General features: G+C 41.9%; 1 protein-coding gene across 1 annotated transcript in view; it reads right to left on the bottom strand.

The window, feature by feature from the left end:
* The window catches only part of LOC121576650 (craniofacial development protein 1), a 47,874-nt gene that overhangs the window by 30,108 nt on the left and 390 nt on the right, over positions 1–17,376 (bottom strand). Inside the window, exons 2-5 of the mRNA XM_041889970.2 lie at positions 16,944–17,076; positions 16,526–16,775; positions 16,230–16,351; positions 15,036–15,161 (exon numbers count right to left, since the gene is read on the bottom strand). Of these exons, the coding sequence (XP_041745904.1) occupies positions 15,036–15,161; positions 16,230–16,351; positions 16,526–16,775; positions 16,944–17,076 (631 nt within the window). The remainder of the gene's footprint in view (positions 1–15,035; positions 15,162–16,229; positions 16,352–16,525; positions 16,776–16,943; positions 17,077–17,376) is intronic.

The following is a 17,376-nucleotide window of genomic DNA, read 5'->3' as shown; positions in this document are numbered from 1 at the left end:
AACAGAACAGATAGATAGCAATAAAAACTGTCCCATAGAGGCTCAGAATAAGTTAGAGGAAAAACAAAAAGAAATGGAGGAACGTATTCAAGAAAAATCAAGTGTAATATATTATAAAAAGAAAGCAAACTGGATGGAATTTTGGGAAAAACACACCAAATTATTTTTTTTATCTTCAACATAGAAATGCAACCAAAATAATTTACTGAAACTGGTTACAAATGACAGAGTCACCCATGATTCACCAAAGTATATTTTTAAAAGAGGAAGCAAAGTACTTTAAGCATATGTTTTAGCTTCGTTTTCTTTCTATTGATAATGTAAAATGAACAGCCATACAGAAAGATTAATGTGAAGGCGAAATTACAGAGGAGGAACTTCTTGATGCAATTAAAGCCTTTAGGTCCGGGAAAACTCCAGGGCTGGATGGCATACAAGTTGAGGTATACCAAACCTTTTTTGATGTACTCGGAGGACCGTTAATAGCATGTTTTAACCACTCCTACATAAATGGTAGATTATCAGACACTCAACAAGAAGATTTAATTATTACTGAAACAGGATACAAGTGGGAAATATAAAGATCCAGTCCATTTTTAAAAAATGGAGGCCCCTTACACTTCAGTGTTGTGATGCAAAAATTCTAGCAAAATGTATAGCGCATAGAATTAAAAAAAAGGTATTGTCGGACATTATTCATTCTAAATCAGACAGGTTTTTTACATGGACAATACATTGGAGATAATATAAGGCATGTACTGGAAACAATAGAACACTACGAAAAATCTGGGAAACCAGGCCTGCTATTCATAGCTGACTTTGAAAAGGCTTTTGATAAAGTACGACTGGAGTTTATATATATATAAATGCCTGGAACATTTCAATTTTGGAGAATCTCTTATAAAATGGGTTCAAATCATGTATAGTAACCCTAGATGTAAAATAGTAAATAATGGCTACTTCTCATAAAGTTTTAAACTGTCAAGAGGAGTAAAACAAGTTTGTCCACTATTGGCATATCTATTTATTATGGCCATCGAAATGTTAGCTATTAAAATCTGATCCAACAATAATATCAAGGGATTAGAAATCCAGGGCTTAAAAACAAAAGGTGTAATTGTACGCTGATGATTCATGTTTTCTTTTAAATCCACAACTTGGATCCCTCCACAGCCTCATAGAGGATCTAGATAATTTTTCTAACCTCTCTGGATTACAACCAAATTATGATAAGTGTACTATATTACATTTTGGATCACTAAAAAATACAACTTTTACATCACCGTGTATTTTACCAATAAAATGGTCTGATGGTGATGTGGATATACTCGGTATACATATCCCGAAATAAACAAATGATCTCACTCCAATACATTTTTATAGAAAGTTAGGAAAAATAGATAAGATCTTGCTACCATGGAAAGACCTGTATTTGTGGAAAAATCACCCTGATTAACTCATTAGTAATATCCCAGCTGACCTATTTGCTTATGGTCTTGCCTACACCTAGCAAACTGTTTTTGAAATTATATGAGAAAAAATTATTCCATTTTATTTGGAACTACAAACCAGACAAAATTAAAGGGCCTATTTATATAATGAATATTAATTCGGAGGGCAGAAATGATTAAATATTAAAGCATTAGATCTCTCACTAAAGGCTTCAGTCATACAAAAGTTATACTTAAATCCGAACTGGTTCTCTAGCAAATTAGTAAGAATGTCTCACCCTATTTTCAAGAATGGCCTTATTCGGATTACAACCTCTCACTTTCAGTTATTTGAAAAGGAAATCATCTCCCAAACATCACTATTTTTAAAATGACATTTTGTAGGTGTCTGGTTAGACTGTAAACTCTCCTTCCAGACTCACATTAAGCATCTCCAATCAAAAGTTAGATCTAGAATCTGCTTCCTATTTCGCAACAAAGCCTCCTTCACTCATGCTGCCAAACATGCCCTCGTAAAACTGACTATCCTACTAATCCTTGACTTCGGCGATGTCATTTACAAAATAGCCTCCAACACTCTACTCAGCAAATTGGATGTAGTCTATCACAGTGCCATCCATTTTGTCACCAAAGCCCCATATACTACCCACCATTGTGACCTGTACGCTCTTGTTGGCTGGCCCTCACTACATATTCGTCGCCAAACCCACTGGCTCCGGGTCATCTATAAATCACTGCTAGGCAAATCCCCGTCTTATCTTAGCTCACTGGTCACCATAGCAACACCCACCCGTAGTCTGCGCTCCAGCAGGTATATCTAACAGGTCATCCCCAAAGCCAACACCTCCTTTGGCCGCCATTCCTTCCAGTTCTCTGCTGCCAATGACTGGAACGAACTGCAAAAATCTCTGAAGCTGGAGACTCTTATCTCCCTCACTAACTTTAAGCGTCAGTTGTCAGAGCAGCTTACCGATCACTGCACCTGTACACAGCCATTCTGAAATTAGCCCACCCAACTACCTCATCCCCATATTGTTATTTATTTTGCACCCCAGTATCTCTATTTGCACATAATCTTTTGCACATCTATCATTCCAGTGTTAATACGAAATTGTAACTATTTTGCACTATGGCCTATTTATTGCCTTACCTCCATAACTTACTACATTCGCACACACTGTATATATATTTTCTGTTGTATTTTTGACTTTATGTTTTGTTTACCCCATATGTAACTCAGTGTTGTTGTTTTTAATCGACTGCTTTGCTTTATCTTGGCCAGGTCGCAGTTGTAAATGACAACTTGTTCTCAACTGGCTTACCTGGTTAAATAAAGGTGAAATAAAACAAGCCATAGAAAGTTGGTTGCAATTTCAATTTAATCCACCAGAAAGGACAGAACAAATAATGCAACAAATATTGTGGTTAAACTCAAACATACTAATTGATAAAAAAAACAGTATTTTAAAAATAAAAACAAAAAAAATGTATAATCTTCGTAAATGTCGCACATGCAGCTAACAAAAACATATGGAAATGTCTGCTCTACCCAAAATTACAACCAATTAATTGCAGCATTACTGAAAAAATGGAAGAGGAAAGTGGAAGGGGGAAAAAGTAAGGAACTTGTCTGTCGGCCCTGCATTACAGACCATAATTGGTTAAAGAAAATTGTGATAAATAAAAAAGTATACCAGTTTCATTTAAGGACCAAAATTGCCAGCCGTGCCATATAGATTGCAACAAAGTTGGGAAGAGATTTTTGACGTACGGATTCCATGGCATATGGTTTATGAACTGATACGCAAAACAACGCCGGATTCAAAACTTCGAATTTTCCAATTGAAATGAATATACAGAATTATTGCAGCCAATAGAATGTTATTTATATGGGGGATACAACCTTACCATCTCTGCAGATCTTGTTGCGAATAGACAGACTAGTTAGATGATTTGTTTTGGTACTGTCCATAAGTAGCTTGTTTTTGGTCACAGGTCTAGGAATGGCTGAAAAACTGCAATATTTACCTGGAGCTAACCCTGCAGATAGCACTACTGGGTGATCTGAAAAGTCATAGTCAAAATCGATCAATAATATAATAATACTTTTAGCAAAAATGTTAATTTTCAATTTGAGAATAGAAAGGTTCAGAACTTTTGTGAAACATCACAGCACAGTTGAAAAATATATGGCAAATTGAAATCCAATATGGATGGTGTTAAGAGATAGATGGAAGGGGTTGAATGGAGCTGAAGGTTGGGACTAATAACAAATCGACTGTGTCCATAAAATGTAAACTCAGCAAAAAAAATAAAGGACCCTGTCTTCAAAGATAATTCGTAAAAATCCAAATAACTTCACAGATCTTCATTGTAAAGGGTTTAAACACTGTTTCCCATGCTTGTTCAATTAACCATAAACAATTAATGAACATGCACCTGTGGAACGGTCGTTAAGACACTAACAGCTTACAGACGGTAGGCAATTAAGGTCACAGTTATGAAAACTTAGGACACTAAAAGAGGCCTTTCTACTGACTCTGAAAAACACCAAAAGGAAGATGCCCAGGGTCCCTGCTCATCTGCGTGAACGTGCCTTAGGCATGCTGCAAGGAGGCATGAGGACTGCAGATGTGGCTAGGGCAATAAATTGCAATGTTCGTACTGTGAGATGCCTAAGACAGCGCTACAGGGAGACAGGACGGACAGCTGATCGTCCTCGCAGTGGCAGACCCTGTGTAACAACACCTGCACAGGATCGGTACATCCGAACATCACACCTGCGGGACAGGTACAGAATGGCAACAACAACTGTCCGAGTTACACCAGGAACGCACAATCCCTCCATCAGTGCTCAGACTGTCCGTAATAGGCTGAGAGAGGCTGGACTAAGGGCTTGTAGGCCTGTTGTAAGGCAGGTCCTCACCAGACATCACCGGCAACAACGTTGCCTATGGGCACAAACCCACCGTTGCTGGACCAGACAGGACTGGCAAAAAGTGCTCTTCACTGACGAGTCACGGTTTTGTCTCACCAGGGGTGATGGTCGGATTGGCGTTTATCGTCGAAGGAATGAGCGTTACACCGAGGGCTGTACTCTGGAGCGGGATTGATTTGGAGGTGGAGGGTCCGTCATGGTCTGGGGTGGTGTGTCACAGCATCATCGGACTGAGCTTGTTGTCATTGCAGGCAATCTCAACGCTGTGCGTTACAGGGAAGACATCCTCCTCCCTCATGTGGTACCCTTCCTGCAGGCTCATCCTGACATGACCCTCCAGCATGACATTGCCACCAGCCATACTGCTCATTATGTGCGTGATTTCCTGCAAAACAGGAATGTCAGTGTTCTGCCATGGCCAATGAAGAGGCCGGATCTCAATCCCATTGAGCACGTCTGGGACCTGTTGGATCGGAGGGTGAGGGCTAGAAATGTCCGGGAACTTGCAGGTGCCTTGGTGGAAGAGTGGGATAACATCTCACAGCAAGAACTGGCAAATCTAGTGCAGTCCATGAGGAGGAGATACACTGCAGTACTTAATGCAGCTGGTGGCCACACCAGATACCGACTGTTACTTTTGATTTTGATACCCCCTTTGTTCAGGGACACATTACTCAATTTCTGTTAGTCACATGTCTGTGGAACTTGTTCAGTTTATGTCTCAGTTGTTGAATCATACAAATATTTACACATGTTAAGTTTGCTGAAAATAAACGCAGTTGACAGTGAGAGGACGTTTCTTTTTTTGCTGAGTTTAGATAAAGTCCCAACACAAATCTAGGGTTGATAGAGACGCAACCCAGTCGTTCAGTCTTTTTTGTTCTTTATCTATGGATGCGACCCAGTTGTTCAGTCTTTTTGTTTTGTATCTATGGATGCGACCCAGTTGTTCAGTCTTTTTGTTTTGTATCTATGGACGCGACCCAGTCATGGGTCTCCCGGTCACAGCCGGCTGTGACACAGCCTGGGATCGAACCCGGGTCTGTAGTGACGCCTCAAGCACTGCAATGCAGTGCCTTAGACCGGGAGGCCCTATAAAAGTGCCTTAGACCGGGAGGCCCTATAAAAGTGGGTCTACAGCAGGGATTTAAAAATCTCCCCTGGAAGACCATTCCAAAGTCTAGGGACCGTAATGCTAAATGCCCGGTCTACTTTTGTTTTCAACCTAGATTTTGGAATGGTCAACAGTGCCCTGACAGATGATCTCAGGCTTCGTCCTGGCTCATAGGGAGATAAAATATCCAAGATATTGGATGGGGCTAAACTAAGCCTAGCTTTAAACGTGATTAATACCATTTTTAAATGTATTCTAAAAGTGACTGGTAGCCAGCTAAAATAGGTGTGATATGGTAAAAATGTCTGGTGCCTGTTAAAAACTAACTGTAGACAGAGTGATTTCTGACTGAGACATACACAAAAAGTTATAGTATTCTAGACGTGAGGAAATGAAAGCATATATACACTTTATATACAAAAGTATGTGGACAACCATTCAAATTAGTGGATTCGGCTATTTCAGCCACACCCGTTGATGACAGGTGTATAAAATCGAGCACACAGCCATGCAATCTCCATAGACAATAATTGGCAGTAGAATGGACTTCCTGAAGAGCTGAGTGACTTTCAACGTGGCACCGTCATAGGATGCCACCTTTCCAACAAGTCAGTTCGTCAAATTTCTGTCCTGCTAGAGCTGTTCCAACATCGAGTGGAAAGCCTTCCCAGAAGAGTGGAGGCTGTTATAGCAGCAAAGGGGGGACCAACTCCATATTAATGCCCATGATTTTGGAATGAGATGTTCGACGAGCAGGTGTTGACATACTTTTGGTCATGTAGTGTAACTTTCATTTCAGGACAACTTTCTTTACATGCAGCTCGAGGTTTAGGTCAGGGTCAAAGAAGACACCAAGGTTTCTGGAAGAAAAAACATTTGTCAGACATCCAATATTTGATGTCAGCAAGACACTTGTGAAGGGTAGCTACGCTAGCTTGGTCACTGGGTCTGATTGGTAAATAAAGCTGTGTGTCATCCGCGTAGCAGTGAAACTGAATATTATGATTGCGGATGATGTCACCAAGGGGAAGCACGTACAGGGAAAAAAGGATGGGGCCCAGAATTGACCCCTGAGGGACACCATAGTGAATAGGTGCTGGGGACAATAGTGAGCCACCCATGCTCACTGAGAAACATCTGCCACACAGATATGACCTGAACCAGTTGAGGGCAACACCAGAGATTTCCACCCACCTCTCCAGCCGGTTAACAGGGATGTTATGATCAATACAGAGTTTTCGTTAGCCAGTCATAGCCAGCTTTTGTCCGATAAAAAAAATAGAAAAGCCGATAAATAAAAATTGCCGCCGGCCAATTATCTAGGAGAAGAAGAAAAAATCCTATTGCGAAATAATGCTTTTTAGCCTATTCATTGATGGAAATACCAGTCGATGTCAATACATTTGACTGATCATGGTTATCAGTCTATAGGTTAATTTGCATAGTTTTGTGGAATTAAAAATTGGCGTGTGTGTAAAGTATATTCATTATGTATCGTATTTATCACAGTTGGAGCTCTAGAAAGAGGCCCGAGTTGGATGACCCTTTCCCAGTTCCCTGTTGTCTTGAACACACTGAAATCCGAAGTCGGAGATTTCATCAGCGCGTCACACACCACTTTGCAATGAGCTGGAGGCTGTATGCATTTTGAAAACATGTACTTAATTGTTTGAAACCTGCACGTTTTAATACATATTATGATGCATGTCTTACCTTGCTTCAAAGTAGCCTATTAGATCTCCTCTCTTTCTAAATTTCGAACTGATATTTTCATCTCGGTTACATGAAACCGCTCACATGTGCAGTGCCCTTTTGACAACGGTGTTTTACCGCTAATTACATTATGGAACAAACATTTGCTTGTAGTCTACTTCCTTGTGCACATTGCTGTGCTTATTTAAGCTAAACATTCTGACCTGTTGCATCAGACTCATTGCTTTTTAACCTTTTTTTAATGTAGCCAAGGCTACATGAATTTGGGATCAATCGTCCCACAACTGTCCCAGAGTCTGTTTGGAATAGGCTATTACTCTCTTAACAAGTTGACCAATAGATTAGGTAGCCTAAACCTTTCTACTATAGTAGATTGACATAGGCTAGGGATGTTGCTGTTTGTTACTCATCTTGTTGAACTAGAATAGAGAAGTCACCAGCATCAGCAGCCAACAAGGTCTTTACTGACTTTCAATAAAGCAGGTTCCGTACTGTGAAGTGAGCCCTACTGGAATTTCTCAAATAAATTGTTCATACTCAAATAAGCCAATAATTACTTGAAAACTACTTTTTCTCAAATCTGGGATAAAAAATAAAGTTTAGATATCTATAATTACACAGTGAGGAGGAGTCTATAGGTTGGGCTTTTTAAGGAGAGGTTGGCCCAGAGCAGTTTTAAAATAGGCTGGAAAGGAGCCAAAGGTCAGGGCGCTATTTACAATAGACAGAATGTTGGGGCCAGCAGTAGGCATAACAAACTCTTATAGTAGTCTAGTAGGGATCACGTCCAAGGGGCAGGAGGTCGTCTTCATCTGAGCTACAGTATCAAAGAGGGACACAGGATATTTACTCAAAGGAGCTAAAGGAAGCAGTAGACTCAAGTGCCCCCTGACCAGAAATACTGGTATGGTGTTGGCTACTGTCAATCTGGGATCTAATATTTTATATAAGAATCATAAAAACTGTTTGCAGAGATCAGGGGATGGGAGCATGTCATTGAACCATGGTGAAACTGGCAGACAGTTTATTCTTGGTTTTAACTGGTGCCACTGAGCCTAAAGTAGCCTGACATATGTCACTGAAACTGTTCAGCAAATGATGAGTGTGATGATAAAGAACAGGGTCAGTAGTAGAGGATATAAAAGCATCTGTAAATTTACTAGCAGTTGTGGAGTTAATGATGCCAGAAGAGTGGGGACAGACGTTTTTAAGAAGAGGAGAAAGCATTTTAAAAACAATACTCAGATGGTCAGAGACACACGCATCAATAGTTTCCAAGTTATCAATATTCAAACCATAGGACAGCACGAGATCAAGAGGATGGCCTCTGCTGTGTGTAGGCCCTGTGGCATGTAGCACAAAGTTAAAGGATACTAACAGGTTAAGAAGCTTCCCAGCTAGCGCATTATTTGAGCAACACACATGAATGTTTAGATCTCCAAGAATAATAACCGTCGTATTTAGTCGTAACCAAAGATAGCAGGTCAGAGAATTCTGCAATGAACAAACTATTAGGTTTAGGAGGGCGGCACACTACAATATGCAAGGTGGGCTGTTTCTTGTTCAAGTAAAAGATAAGACTCTCAAATTAGGACATTTTGCCACATGACACAGGGCTACATACAGTGGGGGAAAAAAGTATTTAGTCAGCCACCAATTGTGCAAGTTCTCCCACTTAAAAAGATGAGAGAGGCCTGTAATTGTCATCATAGGTACACGTCAACTATGACAGACAAAATGAGAAGAAAAAAAATCCAGAAAATCACATTGTAGGATTTTTAATGAATTTATTTGCAAATTATGGTGGAAAATAAGTATTTGGTCAATAACAAAAGTGTCTCAATACTTTGTTATATACCCTTTGTTGGCAATGACACAGGTCAAACGTTTTCTGTTTTTACCAAAAAGTTATATTTTGGTTTCATCTGACCATATGACATTCTCCCAATCCTCTTCTGGATCATCCAAATGCACTCTAGCAAACTTCAGACAGGCCTGGACATGTACTGGCTTAAGCAGGGGGACACGTCTGGCACTGCAGGATTTGAGTCCCTGGCGGCGTAGTGTGTTACTGATGGTAGGCTTTGTTACTTTGGTCCCAGCTCTCTGCAGGTCATTCACTAGGTCCCCCCGTGTGGTTCTGGGATTTTTGCTCACCGTTCTTGTGATCATTTTGACCCCACGGGGTGAGATCTTGCGTGGAGCCCCAGATCGAGGGAGATTATCAGTGGTCTTGTATGTCTTCCATTTCCTAATAATTGCTCCCACAGTTGATTTCTTCAAACCAAGCTGCTTACCTATTGCAGATTCAGTCTTCCCAGCCTGGTGCAGGTCTACAATTTTGTTTCTGGTGTCCTTTGACATTTCTTTGGTCTTGGCCATAGTGGAGTTTGGAGTGTGACTGTTTGAGGTTGTGGACAGGTGTCTTTTATACTGATAACAAGTTCAAACAGGTGCCATTAATACAGGTAACGAGTGGAGGACAGAGGAGCCTCTTAAAGAAGAAGTTACAGGTCTGTGAGAGCCAGAAATCTTGCTTGTTTGTAGGTGACCAAATACTTATTTTCCACCATAATTTGCAAATAAATTTTTCTCAATTTGTCTGTCACAGTTGACGTGTACCTATGATGAAAATTACAGGCCTCTCTCATCTTTTTAAGTGGGAGAACTTGCACAATTGGTGGCTGACTAAATACTTTTTTCCCCCACTGTATACAGTTGAAGTCGGAAGTTTACATACACCTTAGCCAAATACATTTCAACTCAGTTTTTCAAAATTCCTGACATTTAATCCTAGTAACAATTCCCTAACTTAGGTCAGTTAGGCTCACCACTTTATTTTAAGAATGTGAAATGTCAGAATAATAGTAGAGAGAATGATTTATTTCAGCTTTTATTTCTTTCATCACATTCCCAGTGGGTCAGAAGTTTACATACACACAATTAGTATTTGGTAGCATTGCCTTTAAATTGTTTCACTTGGGTCAAACGTTGCGGGTAGCCTTCCAGAAGCTTCCCACAATAAGTTGGGTGAATTTTGGCCCATTCCTCCATACAGAGCTGGTGTAACTGAGTCAGGTTTGTAGGCCTCCTTGCTCGCACATGCTTTTTCAGTTCTGCCCACACATTTTCTATTGGATTGAGGTCAGGGCTTTGTGATGGCCACTCCAATACCTTGACTTTGTTGTCCTTATACCATTTTGCCACAACTTTGGAAGTATGCTTGGGTCATTGTCCATTTGGAAGACCCATTTGCGACCAAGCTTTAACTTCCTGACTGATGTCTTGAGATGTTGCTTCAATATATCCACATAATATTCCTTCCTCATGATGCCATCTATTTTGTGAAGTGCACCAGTCCCTTCTGCAGCAAAGCACCCCCACAGCATGATGCTGCCACTCCCGTGCTTCACGGTTGGGATGGTGTTCTTCGGCTTGCAAGTCCCCCCTTTTTCCTCCAAACATAACGATGGTCATTATGGCCAAACAGTTCTTTTTCTGTTCCATCAGACCAGAGGACATTTCTCCAAAAAGTACGATATTTGTCCCCATGTTCAGTTGCAAACTGTAGTCTGGCTTTTTTATGGCGGTTTTGGAGCAGTGGCTTCTTCCTTGCTGAGCGGCCTTTCAGTTTATGTCGATATAGGACTCGTTTTACTGTGGATATAGATACTTTTCTACCTGTTTCCTCCAGCATCTTCACAAGGTCCTTTGCTGTTGTTCTGGGATTGATTTGCACTTTTCGCACCAAAGTACGTTCATCTCTAGGAGACAGAACGCGTCTCCTTCCCGAGCGGTATGACGGCTGCGTGGTCCCATGGTGTTTATACTTGCGTACTATTGTTTGTACAGATGAACGTGGTACCTTCAGGCGTTTGGAAATTGCTCCCAAGGATGAACCAGACTTGTGGAGGTCTACAAATATTTCTCTTTGGTCTTGGCTGATTTCTTTTGATTTTCCCATGATGTCAAGCAAAGAGGCACTGAGTTTGAAGGTAGGCCTTGAAATACATCCACAGGTACACCTCCAATTGACTCAAATGATGTCAATTAGCCTATCAGAAGTTTCTAAAGCCATGACATCATTTTCTGGAATTTTCCAAGCTGTTTAAAGGCACAGTCAACTTAGTGTATGTAAACTTCTGACCCACTGGAATTGTGATACAGTGAATTATAAATGAAAATATCTGTCTGCTAAAGATTGTTGGAAAAATGACTTGTGTCATGCACAAAGTAGATGTCCTAACCGACTTGCCAAAACTATAGTTTGTTAACAAGACATTTGTGGAGTGGTTGAAAAACAAGTTTTAATGACTCCAACCTAAGTGTATGTAAACTTCCGACTTCAACTGTATACTTGTCTATGAATGATGGCTACTCCCCCACCACGGCCAGACGGCCTGGATTTCTGTAGATAAGAAGAGGCTGGAGGGGTAGATTCATTTAGAGAACTAAAATCCTTGGTTTATACCAGGTTTCAGTAAGTATGAAAATATCAATGTCAATACAAATAATAAAATCATTGCATATAAACAACGTATTTAGAGATCTTACATTCAATATTGACATGAATAGCTGCCAGAGGTATTCAGGGGAGTTAGAGGAACATAAATTAGGTTACTTACATTAACCTCACTACGGGACATAATATGCTTTCCATGTCATCTGTTGCTAATTATGACAGGGAGGACTGGAGAACTAACAGACCCAGGCCGTCAGTCTCTAAAAACAGCTCGCTACGTTGCCGGAAATAATCCTGGAACTCCTGCAGTTAGAGTGAATCCCGTTTATTTTAAAGAGTGCTGGCTGCTCCCACAGCAAGTCAAAATTGTCAAAGAAAGTAGCCCAGAAGTGGTCCCTTAGAGGTAACTAACTGGTATACTCACCCGTTCACTCATTGAGAACACAACAATAATACATCTGGTGAATGAATCAAGATGACCTGACATATGGTAGGGAAAGAGAGGGCTGTGTTGAGACAGATGATGTGCTGCTCACTGGTCTATTCCAAGCCCCCAGACTGACAATCACAGGACCTCTATCTGACCCTGCCAGCAGGAAACATTAAACTATCCCAAGATAAGCCCTATCTACACAAACAGACCAGACTCTGTGTGTGTGTGTGTGTGTGTGTGTGTGTGTGTGTGTGTGTGTGTGTGTGTGTGTGTATGTATGTATACAAGACTACAGTAGGTGCAGTAGAAGATAGTCTTACTGTTGTGATACAGTAGCGATGATGATGTGCGGGCAGTCGTGCACAAATGTGTGTGTGTGTGCCGTTTGTGAGCCCTAATGTGTTCAGATTCAATGTTACCTGGCGTAGAGTGGTGAGGTAACACCACGGAGACAGAGAGCAATCAATCAACCAATCATTAGAGTTCCCAACAAGCGGCTCTAAATCTCTGTGGCATGCTAATCGATAGCACTTAGCCTGCACCCCCTGTATTATGCTGCTGTGGTCCACTGCTCTGGCAGATTATTGCCCTGCCACACACACACACACAGGACTACCCACAGAGCATGACAGCAGGTCAATCAAATCTATGAACACAACTGCTCTCAATTACCGTAGATGGAAAAGTTGGCTGGTGTTTTTAGGTGTGAGTGCACAACTATGACGCCTTACGCAACAACGGAGGGCTTTTATAAGACTCAATACAGTTACCTAGATAGTGGCTCCCTGGAACAGATCTATAAAAGGAGGAATGATAGCAAATCGAGAGGGAGAAAGACAGAGAGGGAGGGAGGGCGAGTTAGTGAGAGAAAGACTGAGATGGGGAGGACGGAGGGAGACGGGGAGTGAATGTGAAAACAGACGAGTGGTTTTCTGTTTGCTGTAATGGCAGTCAGCAGGGCCAAATTAGGGTGCAGTGGCTACTGGCTAGGTGCAGCAGGAGCTCAGACAGACAGATAGACAGAGCTGAACAGACACACTGAGCTGAACAGTATGGCAGGGAGGCACATGTTCCTCAATGGAGATCACATGTCTGGGGCCTGTCCTGCTGACTCAGGCCTTCCACTACACTGCTAACCTCAAATCACACGGGGGGGAGAGGAAGAGAGAGAGCGAGAGAGAGAGAGAGAGAGAGAGAGAGAGAGAGAGAGAGAGAGAGAGAGGTGCAGACAGGAAGGTAGTGGGAGAGCCGAAGATGGAGTAAATAATGAAGGGACAAAAGGCGGGAAAATGCAACAACACAGTCCGTACAGTCAACACTTTTCTGCCTCTCGTTTTAGGCTGGAAACTAGTGGTTGTAACATGGGATAGAGAGAGCACCATGGGACCTCTGTAACAACACAGCACCCGCCACCCTTATGTAACTTAAACGTTGCAACGTCCTGAGAGTGTTACGAGCTGATAAAAAAACAACAACAAAGTTGGTCCTGTCCCTGCAGCAGGCTGTGATGTGATGTGGTTCAAAGGCGAGGTAATTCACTTAATGGGTCTGGTCTACAGGGATGATGAGGGAGGGCTTCTGACTGACTGATGGCTCTTTCCTGTTGTTGTACTGTAGGTAAGCCCTCCCTCTCCCCTCCTCTACAAAAGGAAATGGCTCTGGACACTCTGCACATTCTGTAAGGGAAAGATCACTACCTGTCTGGACACAAGCCACCGCCTCAGAGGAAAGACGGGCTCAGCAATTAAACGCCATGGCAACGGAGGGACGTAATGACATGCAGGGGAGTGGGATAGAGGAGAGGAGAGCAGCTGGAGCTGTCATAGCAAGACAATGATACACACACTTACAGTACACACACGCACACACACAAACATCTCACTGAGTGTACAAAACATTAGGAACACCTTCCTAATATTGAGTTTCACCCCGCCTCTTTTGCCCTCAGAATGGCCTACATTCGACGGGTCACAGACTCGAAAGCGTTCCACAAGAATGCTGGCCCATGTTGACTCCAATGCTTCCCACAGTTGTGTCAAGTTGGCTAGATGTCCTTTGGGTGGTGGACCATTCTTGATACACACAGGAAACTGTTGAGTGTGAAAAACCCAGCAGTGTTGCAATTCTTGACACACTCAAACCGGTGCGCCTGGCACCTACTACCATACCCTGTTCAAAGGCACAAATCTTTTGTCTTGCCCATTCACCCTCTGAATGGCACAAATACACAATCCATGTCTCAATCGTCTCAAGGCTTAAAACTCCTTCATTAAGCTGTCTCCTCCCCTTCATCTACACTGATTGAAGTAGATTTAACAAGTGACATCAATAAGGGATCATAGCTTTCACCTGGATTCACTTGGTCAGTCTATGTCATGGAAAGAGCGTTTTGTACACTCAGTGTATTTGCACAAACACAACACAACACACACTAGTATCAGAGCAGTGTGAAAGGCGAGCAGTAATCCCATTCCCTGGTTTCTCAGTAGCAGAGAGAGTGGATGACAGGATCAAAGGCTTGCTGTAAAAGCTGTCAGAAATAAATGGAGAGAGAAACCTGTGATGATTACCCTCATGTCCTACACACATGCACACACCTTTTACAGCCTATTCAAACATGGCTGTGAAAACACAATTGGCACCACTGCCAGTCGCGCACACACATTCACATACAAATTAGTTATATGAAGTTGAGTGATGGAAAAATGGAAATCTGACCTGGGTTCACTACCTATTTAAAAAGGAATGATGGTGAAAGTAGATGAAGCGGTATTTCACAAATTCACATTATACTGTAACTTAAGCAGTGGCAGTACTTCTGTTCCTATACATTTAAGTGATATTGAACCTCTATACTAGTCAAATACTTAGAGAGAGGCGGGTGATGTAATGTAGTGACTGTTGAGGGGGGGGGGGGGGTGTACCTGGGTCCAGGGGCGAGGGAGGAGGGCTCTGGTCTGCTGGGTATAGTCTGCACATCTGGTGTCTCCTCCTTGGACTTCAGAAAGCACTTGGCCTCCTTGGAGTCAGCATCTACCTCTTTGGTTACTCTGAAGACAGTAACAGACAGACACTTAAAACCAGGACTGTATTAGTTGCCTCAGTCTAATGGGCATAAGTAGATATCAAGTTACGTAACACTGTTAATTTTTCAAGAAAAGGACACAAACACACAAGAAGCCTTGGGTTGCTTTGGCATTTAAACAAATTGCCAACTTCTCTCTAATTCTCTCTCTCACACACATACACATAAAAACATAACCCCAGTAAAAAAAGATATACTTTTTTGACCCAAAAACCGACATGGCTGATGTTTCATAAACCCCTTAGGTTGGTCACTGTTTACAAGCCAATAAAACCTACAAATATATGTTTTCTGCTTTTGGTTGAGTCCCTCCCTGGTAGCACAAGAATCCCCTCCCACACACGTGCACTTACACGTGCACACACACGAATCAACACTTTGTAATAATGAGAGGACAATCCTTTCCCTCCATCTCCTGCCAAGTGGACATTTTTTATGCTAGGCTATGCCTCTCGCTCTTCTGTTTCTTCTCCCTTTCCTCCTTAAACCCTGCACTCGTTTCTAGCTCTCCCTCTACACAACCAGGCTCTACTGGATGATAGTCTTCTAAATTCCTCAAAAGAAACACCACACCCCATCAGATATAATAGATAGTCCTTTCTTCTCAAATAGGACATAATGACAGGGATAGGAAGAGACCAGTCCAACATTAAGGTCAACCAGTACATCCTCTGGGAATACATTATGTAAGGAGATTGCATCCATTAGGGTGATAATGATAATCATCTGTTGCAATGATTAAGGCTTTCATAGAAAATAAGCTGTCCTTTAATGTGCTTCATATTACATAGATAATACTACTGGTGAGACCCTGACTAATCTAAAACCACTTTCCCAGGCCAATTATTTGGCCTGTAAACTGACGTGTGGTGTTGTAACTCAGAAATGTAGTTGCTCCAGTATGCTGTGGAATGCAGACACTTTCTCAGGATCATTTTGTGAAGGGCTCAAATGTAAGGTTGCACTGCCATCTGGTGGTCAAAGAATGTAATGCTACCGGTATGTGCACAGTGCACCAGTGGTCTAAACTTACCGGACCTCTTCCCCAGCAAAGTCAAACACCTTAGTGATGGTGACTTTAGTGGGCTCTTTAGGTTTAGGTACTAGATGATGAGGTTCTGATGGGGCCTTCTTCGGACTGTCTGTGGGTGGAGCCTGGTGGAGACAGTAAAACAAAACAGGTGTTAGAGTAGTGTTCCAAAGACTACAAACTTGACTCCAATGCAAAAAACGTACACAACCAGCAAGCTGTAACAGGAACCCAGGTTCCAACTATCATATGCCTGGTGTGTCTCTATGGGCCAGATGTCTGTAGATTTGGTACAATACCTGTTGTTTAGTAGTAGACTGTGCTGATGGAATAGATGGCTTGGATTTGGGACCAACATCACTCAGAAAACTGGCCCACAAATCATCTGCTTTCTTCTTATTTTTCTCTTCATCCACCTCCTTCTTGGGCCTGGGAGCAGAAAACTCTCCCACCTCCCCCTCCTCCTCCTCCTCCTGCTCTACCTTCTGGTCCTCCACACTGCCATCCTGCTCTGTCTCCTCTAACTTCAGTCCTCCTTTCTTTCTTTTCCTATGAGGATCGACAGAGAGTGGTAGGAAAATAATGTAAAAAGATGGTAATCAACCGATTCCAGCAGACTAACATGGAAATTACAATAAAAACAGAGCAAAACAAAGCAATCAATGCACAACATTGGTCTAAAAACTGAGCCAAACACAAAAGTGTTGAATCACTCACCTCATGCCAATGTCTTGGCCTTTCTTCTTTTTCTTCTTGGTGACATTATCTGACTGTTGGCTACTATGGTCAACCCCTTCCAGACCATCCTCTTTCACACATTCATTCATGTCATCTTCACTGAGGTTGTCATCTGTCAACCACACAACAATCATGGTAAGACTTGAATTGAATGACAAATACAGTAGCTAGTTATCATCAAGCAACATACATGAAGAATATGACACCTACAGTGGAAATATTGCATAGCTACTGTATAAGGTTATTATTCTCTGGGCCCCGTGTAGCTCAGTTAGTAGAGCATGGCGCGTGCAACGCCAAGGTTGTGGGTTCGTTTCCCAAGGGGGGCCAGTATGAAAAATGTATGCACTCACTAACTGTAAATCGCTCTGGATAAGAGCGTCTGCTAAAATGACAAAAATAAAAACATATG

The sequence above is a fragment of the Coregonus clupeaformis genome, chromosome 29, assembly GCF_020615455.1.
Source record: "Coregonus clupeaformis isolate EN_2021a chromosome 29, ASM2061545v1, whole genome shotgun sequence".
NCBI lineage: Eukaryota > Metazoa > Chordata > Actinopteri > Salmoniformes > Salmonidae > Coregonus > Coregonus clupeaformis.
Note: the sequence above shows the minus strand (reverse complement) of the source record. Positions and strands in the feature narration are given on the sequence as shown.